Source organism: Scyliorhinus torazame, chromosome 2 (assembly GCF_047496885.1).
Source record: "Scyliorhinus torazame isolate Kashiwa2021f chromosome 2, sScyTor2.1, whole genome shotgun sequence".
Taxonomy (NCBI): domain Eukaryota; kingdom Metazoa; phylum Chordata; class Chondrichthyes; order Carcharhiniformes; family Scyliorhinidae; genus Scyliorhinus; species Scyliorhinus torazame.
Genome location: NC_092708.1, coordinates 103026151 through 103043909, shown reverse-complemented (window position 1 = coordinate 103043909; position 17759 = coordinate 103026151). Strand labels below are relative to the sequence as shown.

General features: G+C 44.6%; 1 protein-coding gene across 6 annotated transcripts in view; it reads left to right on the top strand.

Moving 5' to 3' along the window:
- Positions 1-17759, top strand: part of gpd2 (glycerol-3-phosphate dehydrogenase 2 (mitochondrial)) — a 442371-nt gene that overhangs the window by 382089 nt on the left and 42523 nt on the right. For all 6 annotated transcript variants that reach the window (XM_072475144.1, XM_072475152.1, XM_072475162.1 and 3 more), the window contains 3 exons: positions 4053-4217; positions 14597-14741; positions 15590-15783. In XM_072475144.1, the coding sequence (XP_072331245.1) occupies positions 4053-4217; positions 14597-14741; positions 15590-15783 (504 nt within the window). The remainder of the gene's footprint in view (positions 1-4052; positions 4218-14596; positions 14742-15589; positions 15784-17759) is intronic.

Sequence of the window (17759 nt, the reverse complement as noted above, 5' to 3'; positions counted from 1 at the left end):
CTTCCCGCTTTCTCTCAACATTTACCCAGCTCCCTTACAAAAGCCAGCTAATGTTGAATTAGCATTTTATTTTGAGCTAATGTCTACTAAGAACCAGAACTCCATTGATGACCAAGGAGACTGGTATATCCAGGATTTCATAGAAACAACAACTAACAGGATGTCAAGTGGGCTGTGGGTAAAACTAAAGGAAGCAAAATTGGGTGGATGCCTTTTTAGGTGCCTCATGTTCCCAGGTGTAAAGCAAGGAAATCTTCCCATTTTATTAGCTGGATTGGAACTCCGGCACCAGATTTGAAGGACCAAAACGCAATCCGTTATACCTCGATTAATGCATGCTTTCACAAAAAAAAATCACATTCAAGCTGCAACATTCACAGACCAGAGACTAATACAAGAATCCACTTTACTGCAGGGTAGATGTGCTCTATGTTGGCATAAGAAAAGCAAACCATATGTTAGTTGTTAGCCTGGGTGTATACAGCATGTCCCATTTATTCAAGATTTCCTTTGTAGCCGCAAACTCACTACTTTGTTTCTTAGGGGTACTTGTCAGACTGTATTTAGCATTTGTTGATATCTGGATTCTCTTGGAAGGCAAAAAGGCAACATATTTTTTTCATGGAATGTGACTGAAATCTGAGCAGTGATCTGTCAGATTCATTCATGCAACTGAAGGAATATTGAAGAAGACACATTGCTTGGAAGGCTTCTTGGTATTTGGATGCGCTTTTCTTGGTAGATCAGTTGTTTATGCACTATGATGTGGGGCTGAAGCAATCTTATAAGACAGTCTTCTTGTGTTTGTCAGGAAGTATATTCCTGTGCTTCAATATGTGCATTGGAACCTTTTGGTCGTCTTCTTATAAGAAAACAGGAGCACTTTGCATTCGACAACAGTTCACTAGCCCAGAGGAGCCATCCCCACAAGCATGCAGATGATAACTGTCTCCCGCTGTACCTGCAACAATTTAATTAGACAAGTCGGCCCAGTCAAGCATTGCAAACTCATGACTTGGAGACATGAAATTCATTGTCATTATTGTCCCTGTCATTTTAGATCGTTTTATTCCAGTGGAGAATTTTCTTCACTTCAATGCACACTCTCCCTTTAGGAAATGGGGATTATTGCTGGGGTTGGGGTGGGGGCAGGACACTGAACTATGCTTACCTCGGGGGGAGCCATAGATTAAATTGGCTTTGCTCACTGACTTGATGGTTTTGTGTGTAGCTGCACTATATATTTTGTTAGAGTGCTGCATGAGAAATCTTTGCTATCTCGTGTACTGAACCTTTAAATATCCTCAGTTTTATTTATTTAACAAGATTACTTGTTCGAATGGTTGCCACTTGAAGTATGACCAGAGGTTAACAATTTGTATTTTCTAAAAAAAAAAGAACAAAGCTCGTAGATTTCAAGGTTTATTATTTTAGTTGGCTAGAAGTGTAAAATGCGAAAGAAATAGTTGTGATTTTATTTCAAAACTCTAAGCGATAATTGCTTGAGTTACTGGGCAAGCTCACAATTCCAGCAATGAAGAATAAAACAAATTTGTGGTTATTATTTTAAAGTATTTGTGGAGCAAATGTTAAGAGGACTTAACAGTTTTGCATATGTTGGCCTGGATTCTCTGGCCTTCGATACCGGAAATGCGGATTGCGATCAGGCGGAGAATCGGATGTCCGGCCGAAATCGAGGTTCGAGCTGGACGCTGAACCGACCGCTATGCTCCGGCCTCCTGCTGGGGTTCTCACCTGTGCCCATTTGCATCCAGTTAGCGGGCCCGGCATCAGAGTCTCCAGGCCCTCATGATTCTGCAGACTGGGAATCACGTGGGCGGGATTCACTACAGGCATCACGAAAAATGAACCTGACATGGTGGCCCTCGCTGTGAACCAAGGAGGTAGCTCATTAAGGAAATTTCTCCCATAGTCCATCTGAAGGCCGCCCTCTTCAACCCCCCCACCCCCACAATGCACTACCTGCCCACCCGTTCCCTACCAGGCCTCCCCCCAGAAACCTCCTAAATAGCCCACAGGGGCTGCTAAATAGGGAGACTCCACCACAGGGATCACCTAAGTAAAGGGACCCTCCCTAGCTGGAGACCCCCATAGAAAACCTGTAAACAGGGAAACCCCCCACAGGGACCCCCTTTACTAAAGAGACATCCCCCCTCCCCAGAAAAGAGACCCCTGCCTGGGAAAAAAGAGAGCAGTCCCAACAGGGGCAGTGAAAAAGATTACAGTTGTAATACTCACCTGGAAACACCATGTGTCCATTCCTGGAAAGAGAACAGCTGTGATCTGTGTTTAAACCCCTCCAGTCCTCTAGCTGCAAGCCACTCATTCATTTCTGGTTGTGGGCTGTGATTGACAAGTGCTGTCAATTTCCAGCTCAGCACTTCAAAATCACTCAAGTGTTAAGTAGCCTGATTGGAATGCACTTCACTCTTTTTGATGTGGTTGGTATTTGTAATCATGGTGGTTACAGTACTTAGTCTTGCCTCATTCATCTTCTTCACTCTAACTGCTGTTTTGTGAAAGCTGTCAATCACAGTCCAAGAAATGAATGAATGACTTGCAGCTAAGGGATCCGAGGGGTTTAAACATGGGTCACAGCTCGTCCCTTTTCCAGGAATGGACACATGGTGCTTCCAGGTGACTATTGCAACTTTGATATTTTTTCACTGCCCCGGTCTCGACTGCTCTTCCAGGCAGGGGTCTCTTTTGTGGTGTCTGGGGGTGGGGGTGTCCCTTTAGTGAGGGGGTCTCTGGGGGGGGGTCCCTCTATTTAGTGGGTCCTGGGGGGAGGGGGGGGTTCGGGTCATGCCCGTACTTGGGGGAAGGAGGGGTCGGCACCCATAAAGTCCGGGGGGGGGGGGGCTGCTTTGCAATGCGTGGATGAGGGCAGGGGGTGGAGTGGCTTGGCCGGCCCAGGACCTGCTCAAAATGGTGGCCCGATAGCGGGATTCCCTCGGAATTTCTCGTATTCCTCATCATGCATAAATCTGCGAGGGATATTGATTGCTCCATGATTTGTGCACCCAGCGGGAAAGCAAATCAGTAGCAATTCTCCTCCGGCGGGAGAACAGACTCCCAAACGGAACATCCTGCCTGTTTTCTTAATTCTAGTTCACAGACATGCCTTGTGCACTTCCTAGCAGAAAGGCTTATGGATAACCTGAGGAAAAGCTACGCAACAAATTACAATTAACAGAAAAACTGGATCAAGCTAAATATGAATAGTCTAACATTTCTTTCTGGTCTAAATTAGTGACTGTGGAAATAATTTTATGCCCTGCATGCTAACCAAATATGGCAGCAGTTAGGATTACTGGCACTTGATTGCAAAAACTGTCCCTCATCTTTCTTGAGATGGTTGGTAAATTACTGTTCGCTTGTGGTAGCATTAACCTTATTATCAGTTACCTAGCCCCTAGTTATAAATTCAGGGCACACAGAGTCTGTGCCCCTGCAATGCAGAACAATTTTGCTCACAGCACAACATTCATGATTTTAACTTCAGTCGCAATAATAAATAGAGAAATCCCTCAAGACACCAACATTAAATGTGATTAATCATCTCTGTTCTCTGTCCTCTTTTACCAGGGATTTTTCTGCAATAAATCTTTAATGATGTACATAAGAATGACTTGCTAATGAAATCAGGCTTTGTTCATTTTTCACCTTTTTAAAACCGTTGCTTTAAATTGAAGAACTTATGACCTTTGACTTGGGGGATAGATCACTGCTGGTTTTTGAAAACAGTTGAAGAATTTACACATGAATCACAGCACCAAAATATTTCTTACCAAAATCCTTCCATGTTGTGTAGATTACAGGGAATGTTAATTAGCACTGTTGGGGCCTTTAAAGTGGTGAGCGCTCGCTGTAAATTAGTCTTAGAATTATTATTCTAAGTCTTGGCTGAATGAGATATATTAAATCTGACAGGGACAGATGTGACAGATCTGTTCTGACACACTTCCATACCACAAGTCAGTGGCTTGAGGTGACTCACGTTCTCCCTCGGAATCTGTCCCCTGCTGCAGGACAGCAAAATGATGCACGAATGAACCTTACTATCGCTCTGACTGCTGCCAGGTATGGTGCTGCCATAGCCAATTACGTTGAAGTGGTGAGTCTGCTGAAAAACAAAGATCTGGACACCGGTAAAGAATATGTATGTGGTGCTAAGTGCAGGAACGTTGAAACAGGTATGTGCATGTCACCTTTAGGAATGTTAACTGCCTCAATGCCAGTGCCATGATTTTATTGTTGAAATAGATGGGTCATTTTAAGGACAATTATCTCTGCTTTTGTTCAGTTTATTTTACACAAATGCACCCCGTGGATGAAGGCATTGAAGGTACCTGTGTAAATGACATAAAGCACACGCTGATATTCAAATTGTAATTTAAGGGGGGGAGAAAAGCTGCCAAATTCTGGATTGCACAGTACACAGAGTAAACATAATGGAAAACATAAAAAGAGCTTGGGCGGGATTCAACGACCCCCCGCATGAATCCCGCCCCCGCCGTCCTCCTAATTCTCCGGCCCCCCCAGAAATCGGCCCGGCGTGAGTCGCGCCGCCCGCCTCGGAGAATGGCGGGGTCTGGCGCAACTCAATTGGCACTGGGGCTGCCCGAATTCTCCAAGCCCCTTTCCCGCTGGCCGGCAGGGCGCAAACAACTCCAGGATGGGCCTTGCCCCTGAAGGTGCAGAGGATTCCGCACCTTTGGGGCGTCCCGACGCTGGAGTTGTTTATGCCACTCCGTCCCGCCGGTTCCCCCCCGCCCCGCCGGGTAGGGGAGAATCCCGCCCCTGATGTTTGTAAATGGCTTTATCATGCCCCAAGGTACTTTGCATCCAAGGAAATACTTATATTGTTGCTCCTGACCCCGCAAAAGGAATTTATTTCACTTACCTGGAGAATCAATGGGCGGGATTCTCTGATCCTGAGGCTAAGTGTTGACGGCATCGGAAACGCCGTTGCGTTTCCCGACGGCGTCAACACAGCCCCAGGATCAGAAATACTGGCCCCTCCAGGGGGCCAGCAAGGCGCTGGAGTGGTTCACGCCGCTCCAGCTGCTGATCCGGCCGTGGAATGGGCGCTGGTGGATATGCACATGCGCAGTGGGCCCGGCATAAACGCGCGCATGCCAGGTCGGCTGGTGGGAGGCAGGAGGTGGCAGCAAGTGTGTTAACGGTGACAATCCGGGGGTGATGGAAGGGTCAAATGTCCTGGGGAGACGGGGAGCACTCACCCTTACAGCTGGTAGGAGGTAATTCAGCTTTTTGACATTTTTCAGCTAAATTCCACTCTAGTGTCTGCAGGCCAGAGTTCCTGGAAACCCGACAGCTGATGGGTGGCAGAACAGCTGAATCCAGTAGCCTTTCCAGCGCTGCTTGTGGTCCAGATGTGCTATGTCTTCCCCGGCCACATTGCCGTTTAAGCTAACCTGCATTCCTTCCTGCTTTCACACAACGTACCTTCAGCCCAATATTCCCTCCTCAACCCATGTCACCCCCCCCCCCCCCCCCAAACTGACTCTACAAATCTAGCTGACTGGGAAAGCATATGTGAAAAAATTAAGCGGGGAGCAACTATTGTATTCAACAAGTTAGCATCCTTTCATTTCCGAGAGAATGCGGCCTCAGAGCTTTGAGGCCATATGAGATCATCTACACTATTTCTGATGGCTGAACGAGCCAATTCTGGAGAGGCAACATTGGGCAGCACAGTAGTACAGCGGTTAGCACTGCTGCCTCATGGCACCGAGGACCCGGGTTCGATCCCGGCTCTGGGTCACTGTCCGTGTGGAATTTACACATTCTCCCCATGTCTGCGTGGGTCTCACCTCCACAACCCAAAGATGTGCAAGGTGGGTGGATTGGCCACGCTAAATTGCTCCTTAATTGGACATTTTTTTTAAAAAAGGAAAGGCAAAATTTGTCACAAGTGCCATGTGTGAAGTTATCCTTTGCCAGTGATGCAGGATGATCACTAATGGCATCTTGTTTGCAGGGTTGACATCTGCTCTGCAGCTTCTGAAGCTACATGTCACCAAGGTAGCGAACTTCTGCCCACAGTTGATCCATTTGCATTGAACGTCAGCTAGAGCTTCTCACTTGTCATGATTGATGTTGAGCGCTTTCATGTCCCTTTTGACAACACCCTTGAATTGGAGCTCTGTACACCCAGCTGAGATCTTGGTACAGGCCAACACCCTGTTTTGCATATCCTTGGGGATGCAGCTATTTTCCATCCCCAAACCAATAAAGCCTTTTTTGTTTGAATATCACTAAAAGCTTGGCATGTGTGCCCTAAAGATACTGCTTCATTGGTGACTTTGGATGAGATTTTTCAGCCCTTCCCATAAGCAGGACCTTCCGATCCTGCTGAAGGCATCCCTCCTTGCGGCGGGTTCCCTGGCAGTACAGCCGATGAGCAACACAAATGGCCATTGACTTCAGTGGGACTGGAAGATCCCGCCAGCTCCCAATGGGTGCCGCCTCCGCTGTCGGAAAACCCACCATGGTGGGTGGGAAATCAGCACCTTTGCCTTTCCATGTGATGCCAAGGATGCAACGTAGACATTGAAGATTGAAATTATTGAGCCTTTGTTCTTGGTAGGATATTCAAGCGGCTGTAAAGGGCCAGAGCCATTGTCACACTGTAATCTACGTGCAAAAATAAATCATCACATCATATTACTGCTGTGCTAGAGTCGATAATGTAAATTTGGAGGAGCTAACCAACCCCCTGGTAGAGGAAAGTTGATACTGTGCATGGATAGAAGCCGTAGCATCGCCACAGTGCACAAGGAGGCCACTTGGCCTATCGAGTCTGCACCTATCTCCGAAAGAACACCGGCCTAGGCCCACTCCACCACCCTATCCCCACTCCACCACCCTATCCCCGTAACCCACCTAACCTACAGATCTTTAGATGCAAAAGAGGTAATTTAGCATGCCCAATCCACCTAACCTGCACGTCTTTGGACTGTGGGAGGAAACTATCCTGACACCTTGCTAAAGGGTGTAACTCAGGATTGTTTGATTATTTTATATCTTCACACCCATTGTTAGCATTTGGATAGTTGTGTGCAAGGGTTGAAGGATTAACAAGGCTCAATATTACACAGTTTTAACAACATTGTGTTCACTCTTTCAAAACCTAACATGACCTTGATAGGAAATTAAATTCAAAACTTCTACCTCAGAAACAAAAACCCGAATTGCTGAACCAAAAACACGTCAGAATATCATTGGATGCCTGTCAATACCATTTCCCCGGTAAATATGTAACAGACTGAAAACAAAGTAAAACAAATGCTGGGCTCACCTCAGCTGACCGATATGCAAAACTTTGTAGACACATTCCATTCCATACACCTGCAACATTTTACTGGCTCCTGTATACATAAATGTAGTTTAGTCGCCATCCTTGGTGTACAATTGAAGGCCCGATAAAGGTACAATCAAAAGTCCTTGCGGTACAAGAACCAATTCAGCTGATCGAGCCCATGTAGCCACACGGCAATGTCCAATGCTTGGGTACATGTACCTAGGAAGAGGGGATAGATAGCGGCGGGGAAGTGATGAAAGAAAAGGAGAATTCTTGAAGGACAAGAACCAGCCGGGTGGAGAAACAATTCGGAAGTGGAGGGACTGGACATAGAGGCTTGTAGGGGTGGAGGAGGCTGTACCTCAGAGTTAACTGAGAAGTGATGAAGGATGCACGGAGTTTGTTAGTTGCACACTGAACTCCGAAATAATACAGATCCCAATGCTGAATGCAGTAGCAGCAAATGCCACTCGAAGAGAATTTTACAGGCCTCTGAATGCAAGTTTTGTAAGGGCCACGCAGAATCCAGCACGAGTTTTAAGGATACAAAGTAATAACATTTATTTACTATAACATATATACATAACAGTAGCAGTAACTTCCCTTGCTACATACTCCTTCCTGCTGGTTCCTGAACTGGCCAGCTTTATTTATACTAGGAGTTTACTAGTGGTTTCTCCGCCCCCCCTCATTGGGGAAGCTCATACTCCCACAGGATTGTGGGATAGTCATTAGTCCCCAGCCAATGGTAAGTAGGCAGGTTATAACAGCAAACTCCCCAAATACGCTGTGGCCCAAAGAGGCAGTACAGTCCATGGCATCGGCTTCCACATCTGCCTAATGTGGTCATAACACTGTACTGCAGCGTGAATTTACCCAGAGAGAAAACGGACAACATGGTCAGGCCATCTTTGGGGATCATTTTTGACGACCTTTTGGGGACCCATTTTACATCATCCCATGACCCACACTTTGAAAAACACTGGTCTAAAACATGCGTGTTCAACCTCCGACCCAAAGGCTGAATATAGCCGCCGAGACATTTTGATCCGACCCGCCACATCTTTGGGCTTGACCTTTGAAGACTTCATGGTCAGAATTGTGAAAAATGCTACAAGTCTGTTCATCCAATGATGAGCTGGTTTCTCCATACATTGGTTGCTTGAGCTTATCAGCAGCCACTGCATGGAGGAACCAGCTTGTGATCGTAAGAGCATGACGCAGTCAGTTGCTAAGTAAACTTTAATTGTCGGTTCCTGCCCACAGAGCTCTCAGAATGACTGGTAAATTTAGAAGGGGTAGGTCGGAGCAGATGCAATGGACTGGCCGGGGGGGGGAGGGGGGAGGGCTGGAGAGGTGTCAGACCAGACCTCAGACGGACTCTAGGGCTAAGAGTGAGTGGGGGGGGGGGGGGTGTTAGACTATATGGGGCTGGATTCCGGGTGGTTTCAATTTCCAAGACTAAGCAGGGCTGAAACCCAGGAAGGTGAATATTGTGGCAGGCTTGAGGAGGAGACGGTGCCGTGGTGAGTATGTAGGAATGAGAGAGTGTGTTTGCGGGAGTGAGAGAGTAGGCCAGAAGAGTGGGATAGATTCAGAATGCAGCAAAGATGGATTAATAAAAATTCAGGAAGGAGAAAGTAAGCAGTGAGGGCAAGCTAGCGAGAAACATAAAAAACAGACAATCAGAGCATTTTTTAAGCACATTAAAAGAAAGAGAGAAGTAAAAGAAAGCAGTTGCCCCATTAAGTCTTTGTTCATGAATCACAGAGAGTCGGTTTGCAGGTACAGCATATAATAAAAAAGACCGATGGAAATTTAGCGTTTATTGCAAAAGGACTGGAATATAAAAGTAGAGATGTGTTATTACAATTATATAGGGTGTTGGTGAGACCACATCTGGAGTATTGTGTCCAGTTTTGGCCTCTTTATTTGAGGAAGGATGTGGTAGCATTGGAGGCAGTTCAGAGGAGGTTCATCAGATTGATTCTGGAGATGAAAGGGTTGACATATGAGGAGAGATAAAACAATTTGGGCTTCAATTTGCTGGAGTTTAGAAGAATGAGAAGGGATCTGATGGAGGTATATAAAATACTAAAAGGGATTGATAAAGTAAACGTAAACCAAATGTTCCCCTTGTGGGACAATCTAGAATGAGGGGTCACAGATACAGGTTGAGAGGCGATAGGTTTAAAGCTGAGATAAGTAGGAACTACTTCTCGCAGAGGGTGGTGAATTTGTGGTACTCACTGCCCCATAGTGCGATGGAGCCTGAATCATTAATTGGTTTCAAGAAGGAAATAGATATATTTCTGATTTTTAAAAAATGGGTTAAAGGAATATGGGGAACAGGCAGGGAGGTGTATTTGAGACCAGGAAGCGATCAGCCATGATCTGATTGAATGGCGGAGTAGGCTCGAAGGGCTGAATTGCCTACTTCTGCTCCTAATTCCTTGGAGGATGAAACTGGGGAAGATTATGGGAAACAAGGAAATGGCAGAGGAGTTAATTAGATATTTGCATTGGTCTTTACTGTCGAGGATACTGCAAGCATTCCAGAGACAGTAAAAAATACAGGGAGGAATTAAATACAGTGGCCATCACCAGAGAATTAGTCTGAGGCAAACTAATGGCGTTAAAGGCTGACAAGTCCACGCACCTGATGGCTTGCATCCCAGGATCCTAAACGAGGTAGTAACAGAGATTGTAGCTGCATTGGTAGTTACTTTCCAAAAATCATTGGATTCTGGAACTGTGCCAATGGATTGGAAAACTGCCAATGTGGTACACATGTTCATAAAGGGAAGGAGGCAAAATGCAGGAAATTACAGGCCAGTTAATCTAACTTCAGTTATTGGAAAAATATTAGAATTGATTATTGAGAGAACAGCAGTGCATTTGGAAAGTCATAACCTGATCAAGCAGAGTCAACATGGTTTCATGAAGGGGAAATCATGTCTGACAAATTTACTAGAGTTGTTTGAGGAGGTATCAGCTAGAGTAGATAGAGGAGAACCGATGTTGTATATTTGGATTTTTAAAAGGCATTTGATAAGGTGCCACTCAAAAGGCTACTACACAAGGAGTTCATGGTGCTGGCATGAATAGAGGATTGGCTAACTAACAGGAGGCAGCGAGTAGCGATAAGGGGGTCTTTCTCAGGTTGGAGGGCAGTAACCAGTGGAGTGCCACAGGGATTAGTGCTGGGACCGCAACTCTTCGCAATATAAATTAACGGTTTGGAAGAAGGAACTGAGTGTACTGGGGCCAAATTTGCAGATGGTACAAAGGTGGGAGGGAAGGCAGGTTGTAAGGAGAATACAAATAGTTTACAGAGAGATATTGACAGGTTAAGTGGGTGGGCCGAAAATTGGCAAATGGAATTCAATGTGGGAAAATGTGAGATTGTTCATTTTTGAAGAAAGAATGAGAAGGCGGATTATTATTTAAATGGAGAGAGACTGCAGAAAGCTGGAACAAAAAGGGACTTGAGGGTCCTTCTTCATGAAACCCAGAAAGCGAGCGCACATATTCACAAGGTAATAGAGAAGGCAGATGGAATGCTGGCTTTTATTTCAAGGGGACTGAGTATAAAAGTAAAGAGGTGTTGTTGCTACTGTACAAGATACGAGTGAGGCCACATTTAATAATGCTGCGTACAGTTTTGGTCCCCTTCGTTAAGGAAAGATATATTATCATTGGACGCAGTACAGAATAGGTTTACTTGGACGATCATAGATATGGAGAGACTGTCATATGCGGAAAGATTAAACTAGTTGGGTTTGTACTCCTTGGGGTTTAGAAGAATGAGAGGTGATGTGATTGAAACATCTACGGTTCTTAGGGGGTTAGACAGGGTAAATGTTGGGAAGATGTTTTCACTCTTGGGACAGTGTAGGACATAGTCGCAGAATAAGTGGGTGCTCATTTAAGATGGATTTGAGGAAGAATTTTGTCTCCCAAAGGGTGGTGAATCTTTGGAATTCTTTACCCCTGGAAGCTGTGGAGATCGAGTCCTTGAACATTTTCAAGACTGAGATCAATAGGTTTTTAGTCAGTAGGGGAATTAAGGGTTATGGAGTCAAGGCAGGAAGTTAGACTTGATGAGTGTTAGATCAGCCATGATTTTATTAAATTGCGGAACAGCTCGAAGTTCTAAATGGCCTCCTCCTGTTCCTATTTCTATGGTCTTAATAACTGAGTGTGAGTTTGTGGGAATGAGTGTGCTAGTGTTTGGGAGAGAGAATGAATATGCAAGCATTTCATAGTGTGTGTGGCAGTGAGAGTCAGTGTGCGTGAATAGGAGCGAGAGAGAATGACAGTGTCGGAGTGAGAGAGATTGAGAGTGTCGGAGTGAGAGGGAATGAATGTGTCAGAGCGAGAGAAAATGACCGTGTCGGAGTGAGAGAGATTGAGAATGTTAGAGTGAGAGAGAATGAACGTGTCGGAGCGAGAGAAAATGAGCGTGTCGGAGTGAGAGAAAATGAGTGTGTCGGAGTGAGAGAGAATGAGCGTGTCGGAGTGAGAGAGAATGAGCATGTCGGAGTGAGAGAGAATGAGCGTGTCGGAGTGAGAGAGAATGAGCATGTCGGAGTGAGAGAGAATGAGAGTGTCGGAGTGAGAGAAAATGAGCGTGTCGGAATGAGAGAGCATGAGCCTGTCGGAGTGAGAGAGAATGAGCGTGTCTGAGTGAGAGAGAATGAGCATGTCGGAGTGAGAGAGAATGAGCGTGTCAGAGTGAGAGAGAATGAGCGTGTCGGAGTGAGAGAGAATGAGCGTGTCGGAGTGAGAGAGAATGAGCGTGTTGGAGTGAGAGAGTGTATATGTTTGAGTACGAGGGTGAGTGTGTATCAGAGCGAGAGAGTGAGTATGTTTGAGAATGAGGGTGATGTGTATCGGAGCGAGAGAGTGAGTGCATGGGAGTGTGTGTATGTGGAGTGAGAGTGTGTGTGTGTGTGGGGGAGTGAGAAGTGGGCACGATCCAATGGCCATCCTGCCCCCGAAAAGCAGCTCGCCGCGGCACAGCCTGGCTGATAAAAGCCGGGAGATCCCGCTTCCTGGATCTACCTGGCTCGCAACGCCTCACGAGATCTCAACGCGATCTCATGAAACGTTGTGCTGTAAATCCCGCCCATTGTGGGCGGGATCACTTTTTGGCAAATCTTCATAATAGAGCGAAGCATCTAGTTTCACTTTAATATTTAGATTTTCGAGGTACCTGAGGCTTTGGGATTTATCCCTTAGAGACCTCGGCGATTGCCGTTCAGCACTGGTCCTCACAAATGGAATGGCACTCGTGGGGGTCATCCAGGGGATTGGAGGCTGCCAACTGTATGCCCTTTGGATAGGGTGGTGCCCTGGCAGTGCCAGCCTGATATCTTGCAGTGCCCCTGCCACCCTGGTGGTGCCACACCTGCATTTTGTATGCGCTATCGGGCCGGGGTGCCCTTCGTGAATGTTGGGGGAGTGCGGGGGGAGGGAGGTGGCGGACGGGGGGGCCAGGGGCAGCGGGGGTGACGAGAGGGAGCGGTGGGGTGGGGTGGGGGAACCCCCTCCTATAGTGTTTTCAGGCTGAAAGGGTGTTGGGGGTCACTTTGGGGCCCTCCGAGATGTGAGTGAGTGTGTGTATGGGGGAGCGAGAGTGAGTGTGTGTATGGGGGTGTGAGTGTTTGTGAGAGAGTGTGTATGTGTGTTAGGGAGAGTGTGTGTGTGTTAGGGAGAGTGTGTATTTGTGTGTGAGGGAGAGTGTGTATTTGTGTGTGAGGGAGAGTGTGCATTTGTGTGTGAGGGAGAGTCTGTGTGTGCGAGGGAGAGTGTGTGTGTGCGAGGGAGAGTGTGTGTGTGCGAGGGAGAGTGTGTGAGGGACTGTGTGTGTGTGTGTGTGTGTGTGTGTGTGTGTGTGTGTGTGTGTGTGTGTGTGTGCGCGCAACCTGAGACTGAGTAAGCCAATACATACACACACACTGACCCTTTCACACTGGTCAATATTTTATGAATTACTTTTTTTTAACTTAACCATTTATTGTTCTGACATTGCTTTACTTCTACTCACAAATTGCTTATCTTAATGCGTCAACTTTCTTTTTGAAATTCAGTTTATTGTTGTTCCAAACCTTACCTTTCCAAAATTTACTCATCAGCCCCTTGAGTTAAGGAAAAAATGCAACGGTGGCCCCTGAGCAAAAATGTTTTTCAAGTCTGGACTAAAGTTTTACTTCCAGTAAACTGGAACAGGATTACTACCAAAGCTTTAACGGACTTGTGGCAACACATTTGTGCACATATTAACTGTGACTTACAAATTTGCTTTCCACCAGGAGCGTTCCCCTTTCCCCACCCCCTTTCCCAACTATATAACCCTTCACATTTCTATCCTTCTTCAGCTCTGACGAAGAGTCATACAGACTGGAAACGTTAACTCTGTTTCCCCTTCCAGAGGTGCTGTCAAACCTGTCGAGTTTATCTGGCCTTTTCTGCTTTTATTTCTGATTTCCAGCATCCACAGTATTTTGCTTTAATTTAATTTATTTTCGTCGTTTGTTACAGTTTAATTTTTAAAATGAAAATTCTTGATACGTCATTCTTTCGGCCGTGAACTGGAAGTTTAAATTTCCCGAATTAACATGTTGGTGACTCTTCACCTTTCTCTGAGAATTCTCAATGGAAGTTTATCTTCGGGTGGAAAGTCGCCCAACTCATTGAATAGAACAACTCTGCCTGGCAAATAATTAGAATTGCCTAGATGTTGCATGCACTTCGCTAGCCTAAAGTTTGAGGGTTAATAATATATTAATTATAATGCTCAGGTGTACATGGATCATTGATTTTGTGGTTATGTCATAAAAATGTCCACCTATTAAAGGATATACTTTCTGATAATTTTATGAAGTAAATTTAATATTATGGACAAGATTCTCTGGCCTTCATGTGGTGCATTTGTCGGTGATAGGATCTTCTGGCCCCGCCACTAATGGGATTTCCCATTGAATCCACCCCATGCCGCCGAGAAACCTGTGGCGGGGGTACACCGTCGGCATGAACAGCCAGAAGATCTCCCCCCGAAGTATTTTGTTTCAAAATGCAGAGATAAAGTATTTGGTATTTATCATTTCTATATTTGGAGATTGTTCTTAAATAATTTCATCCATTTAGCTGTAGTGATTTGTTCATCAAGAGGCCAATACTTTAGAACTATGATTCTGAAGGGACAGATGGTTCCCTGATTGGTGTTCTTTTCTTTTACAGATGAATTTTTTGATGTGAAAGCCAAATGTGTTATCAATGCTACAGGACCTTTCTCAGATTCATTGCGTCAAATGGATGATGAGAAGGTGGAAAAGATTTGTCGGCCTAGTTCTGGTGTGCACATTGTCTTGCCTGGTTATTATAGGTAACCAAATATATTACTAGGGGACTAAACCTGTTCTCAAAAGCCCAAAACAAACCTCGCTCACTTTTGGTTCAATTGCCCCACTGTTGGAAGAAGCAGAACAATTAACACTTTTCTAGAACATGTTTTTTCTCTTTTATTCCCATTTGGCTAAAAACAAAAGCACAAGTACCATAATTTGCTGCAACTCAACTGACTTATGCTTCCCGACATTAAATAGAATCTCCCTTTTACAGCATTCAGCTGTTTTTTAGATGAGTCAATATTCCTGCCTTTAACTGCATCGTCTGCAATCATTTTAGATACATCAGGAGAGTAGTAGAAGATAGGACAGTTCAAGATTAAGAAGGGCAAGTTTAGAACAGCATTCAGAAGATACTTATTTATGCAGAAGGTAGATAATGACTGGAATGGTGATAGGAAGGGGAATTCTATTGTTTTTTTTTAGTACTGGGATTTGAAACAATTTGCTATTTAATGTAGGTAAGCATACGTCAGTTGAGTTGCAGCAAATTATGGTACTTGAGCTTTTGTTTTTATCCAAATGGGAATAAAGGGAAAAACCATGTTCTAGAAAATTGTTAATTGTTCTGTTTAAGCAATTATTTGGGTAAATGATAACATCTGTGCATGAGGCAGCTAACTATGTATTTTAATTATTTTCTGAAAACATTGGTAGAACCTGCCATGTAGCTGTACTTTCTGTAGTCATTACGTTGTTTGCGACCTTAGTCAATGCAAGGAGTGGTGAGCACATTTCTAAGAGCTAATTAGACTCTGTGTTTTATGACAGTACGTAGATTGGATGTTTTTAAAGCAGGGAATAAATTTAGCATTTTTCCTTACAGCCCTGAATCCATGGGACTGCTTGACCCTGCAACTAGTGATGGCCGAGTTATATTTTTCTTACCGTGGGAGAAAGTGGTCATTGCAGGAACCACTGACACTCCAACAGAGGTTACGTCGAAGCCCATACCCCATGAGGAGGAAATTAACTTCATTCTCAGTGAAATAAGGAATTACCTGAACCCTGATGTTGAAGGTAAATTGGTGAATTTTAAGTAATCTTAAAATCTGTATACCAAACACAAAAAAGTATTGATTTAGAGCAGAGGCAGTATTAACGTATTCAAAAGCTAAATTTGTGGAGAGATTAGAATGTAGACTTCAAGCAGTGGATGGTATATTTACTCTTTATTTTGGAAAGCATGATGGGTATTGCTGCTACGTATTAGTTTAACATTCCAGCACATCAACATCTGCTTTGCAAAGTATCCCAGGATAAGCTCCACTACCAGGATCCATTGGGATACCCCAAATGGAGAGAGGACAATGAAGAGGTTATTTGGAAAGGCCCCTTCTGTCTCATGATGATGCTTGCTCAGGGTCTGCGCTTACTGCTGGCGCAGGCCTCCCTCTACCCTCTTGGTGAGTCCTTTGATCTTTGGGGCACTGTTGTGGAGAACAGGACCTGATACAATGGATCTCCTCTCCATTTTCTCTTCAATGTTGCTGGTAACTAAGCACGTCGCAATCTGCCTTTAAAGACTTCAGACATTCTAAAAAAAAAATGTATTATGCGGGTGTTACCAGCAGCCACCATTTACTACCTATCTCTCATATCCCTGAGAAGATGGTGGGAGCACCACTCTTTCACATATAACATGCGACCCTAGACTGATCGTCATTCATTGGTGTGTAATCACAATTTTAAAAAGCATTGCAAGTATTGGTGGATGTAACAGTTGTTGATGTGACCCTGGATTCAGCACATTGTAAGTGACAGAAAACCCCCATCAACATGTCAATCATTTGTTGCAGAAAGGTGCTTTTCAGAATTGTATGCTCCGGAGTCTATTTGAACGGTTTAAACATTAGTGAGGTTGTGTCTAAATTTTCTGTGGAGTCAAAAGTTTTGCATTACAAGAGCCTTTTCACACAGTCAATAGTTTTAAACTTCAGTAATTGACAATATTTATAGATGGGCTTATATTCCTTAAACAAACTGTGCAGGCCATATCAATCTGTTACAGACTCATGTTATCCTGCAGATGTTTATGCCAGTCATACCCAATCCGAGAGACTTGGAACACGTTCCAGCAGTTTAATTATAGTACGACAAGAGCTGCTATTTCTGGTAGTATGCTTTATGAATGCAGTTCAGTACTCTCATGATATGATGAATGCCTCATTTTAGGAAGATCGATCAGTATGGAAACAACAGTAGCATGCACAGTTAGCGTTCTAATTCCTGATGTACAAGTTAGAATTTGTAGCTCAATTTCATAACTAAATGGAGCAAATGTGAAATTCAGCCTGTTTTCTGACTTCAGATTCAAGCTTCTAATCAGTGAGAAAGAGAACCAACAGGATCATGGAACTTTGTTCATGCCCAAATTAGATGATTCCAGTTTGGAATTGACAACACACCGGAACAAGGAGTTCTGAAAACAGAGCTGCGCTCACATTCTGATTTTTGAATTCCTACCGCCTTTAAATAGAGGCCAGCATTACATTTGCCCTTTTCCATACATCTCGTACCAGATTTACTGATTAGTATACCTGGACACCTAAATCCCTTTGATCTTGCACTTCCTCGTCATTACCATTGAGAAAATGTTCCAATTTGTCCTTCACGGATCAAATGTAGATTACTACTTACTTATCCATGTAGAACTCCATCTGCCTTGGTTTTGCCCAATCAGTCTGTCTGTGTCCTTTTGTAGATTTCTGTTCTCATCTGAAATACTGACCGTGTCTCCTATCTTTGTGTCATCTGCAATATTTTAAGCATAATTCTCTCTTCTAATTCTCTCTCCTTTATCCAAACCTTTTATAATCATGATGAAAAGCTGAGACCCCATTTCAAACCCCTGGGGAACACCATGGGCAGGATTTGTAGACCCTGATGAGGGTGGATGAAGCTGAGCGGGTGGGAACATTAGCACCACTGGGCAGTGTGCCTGTTTGACATATTGTTCCTTCTGCTGCTGGCTTTGGTCAGGACAGCAAGGTATG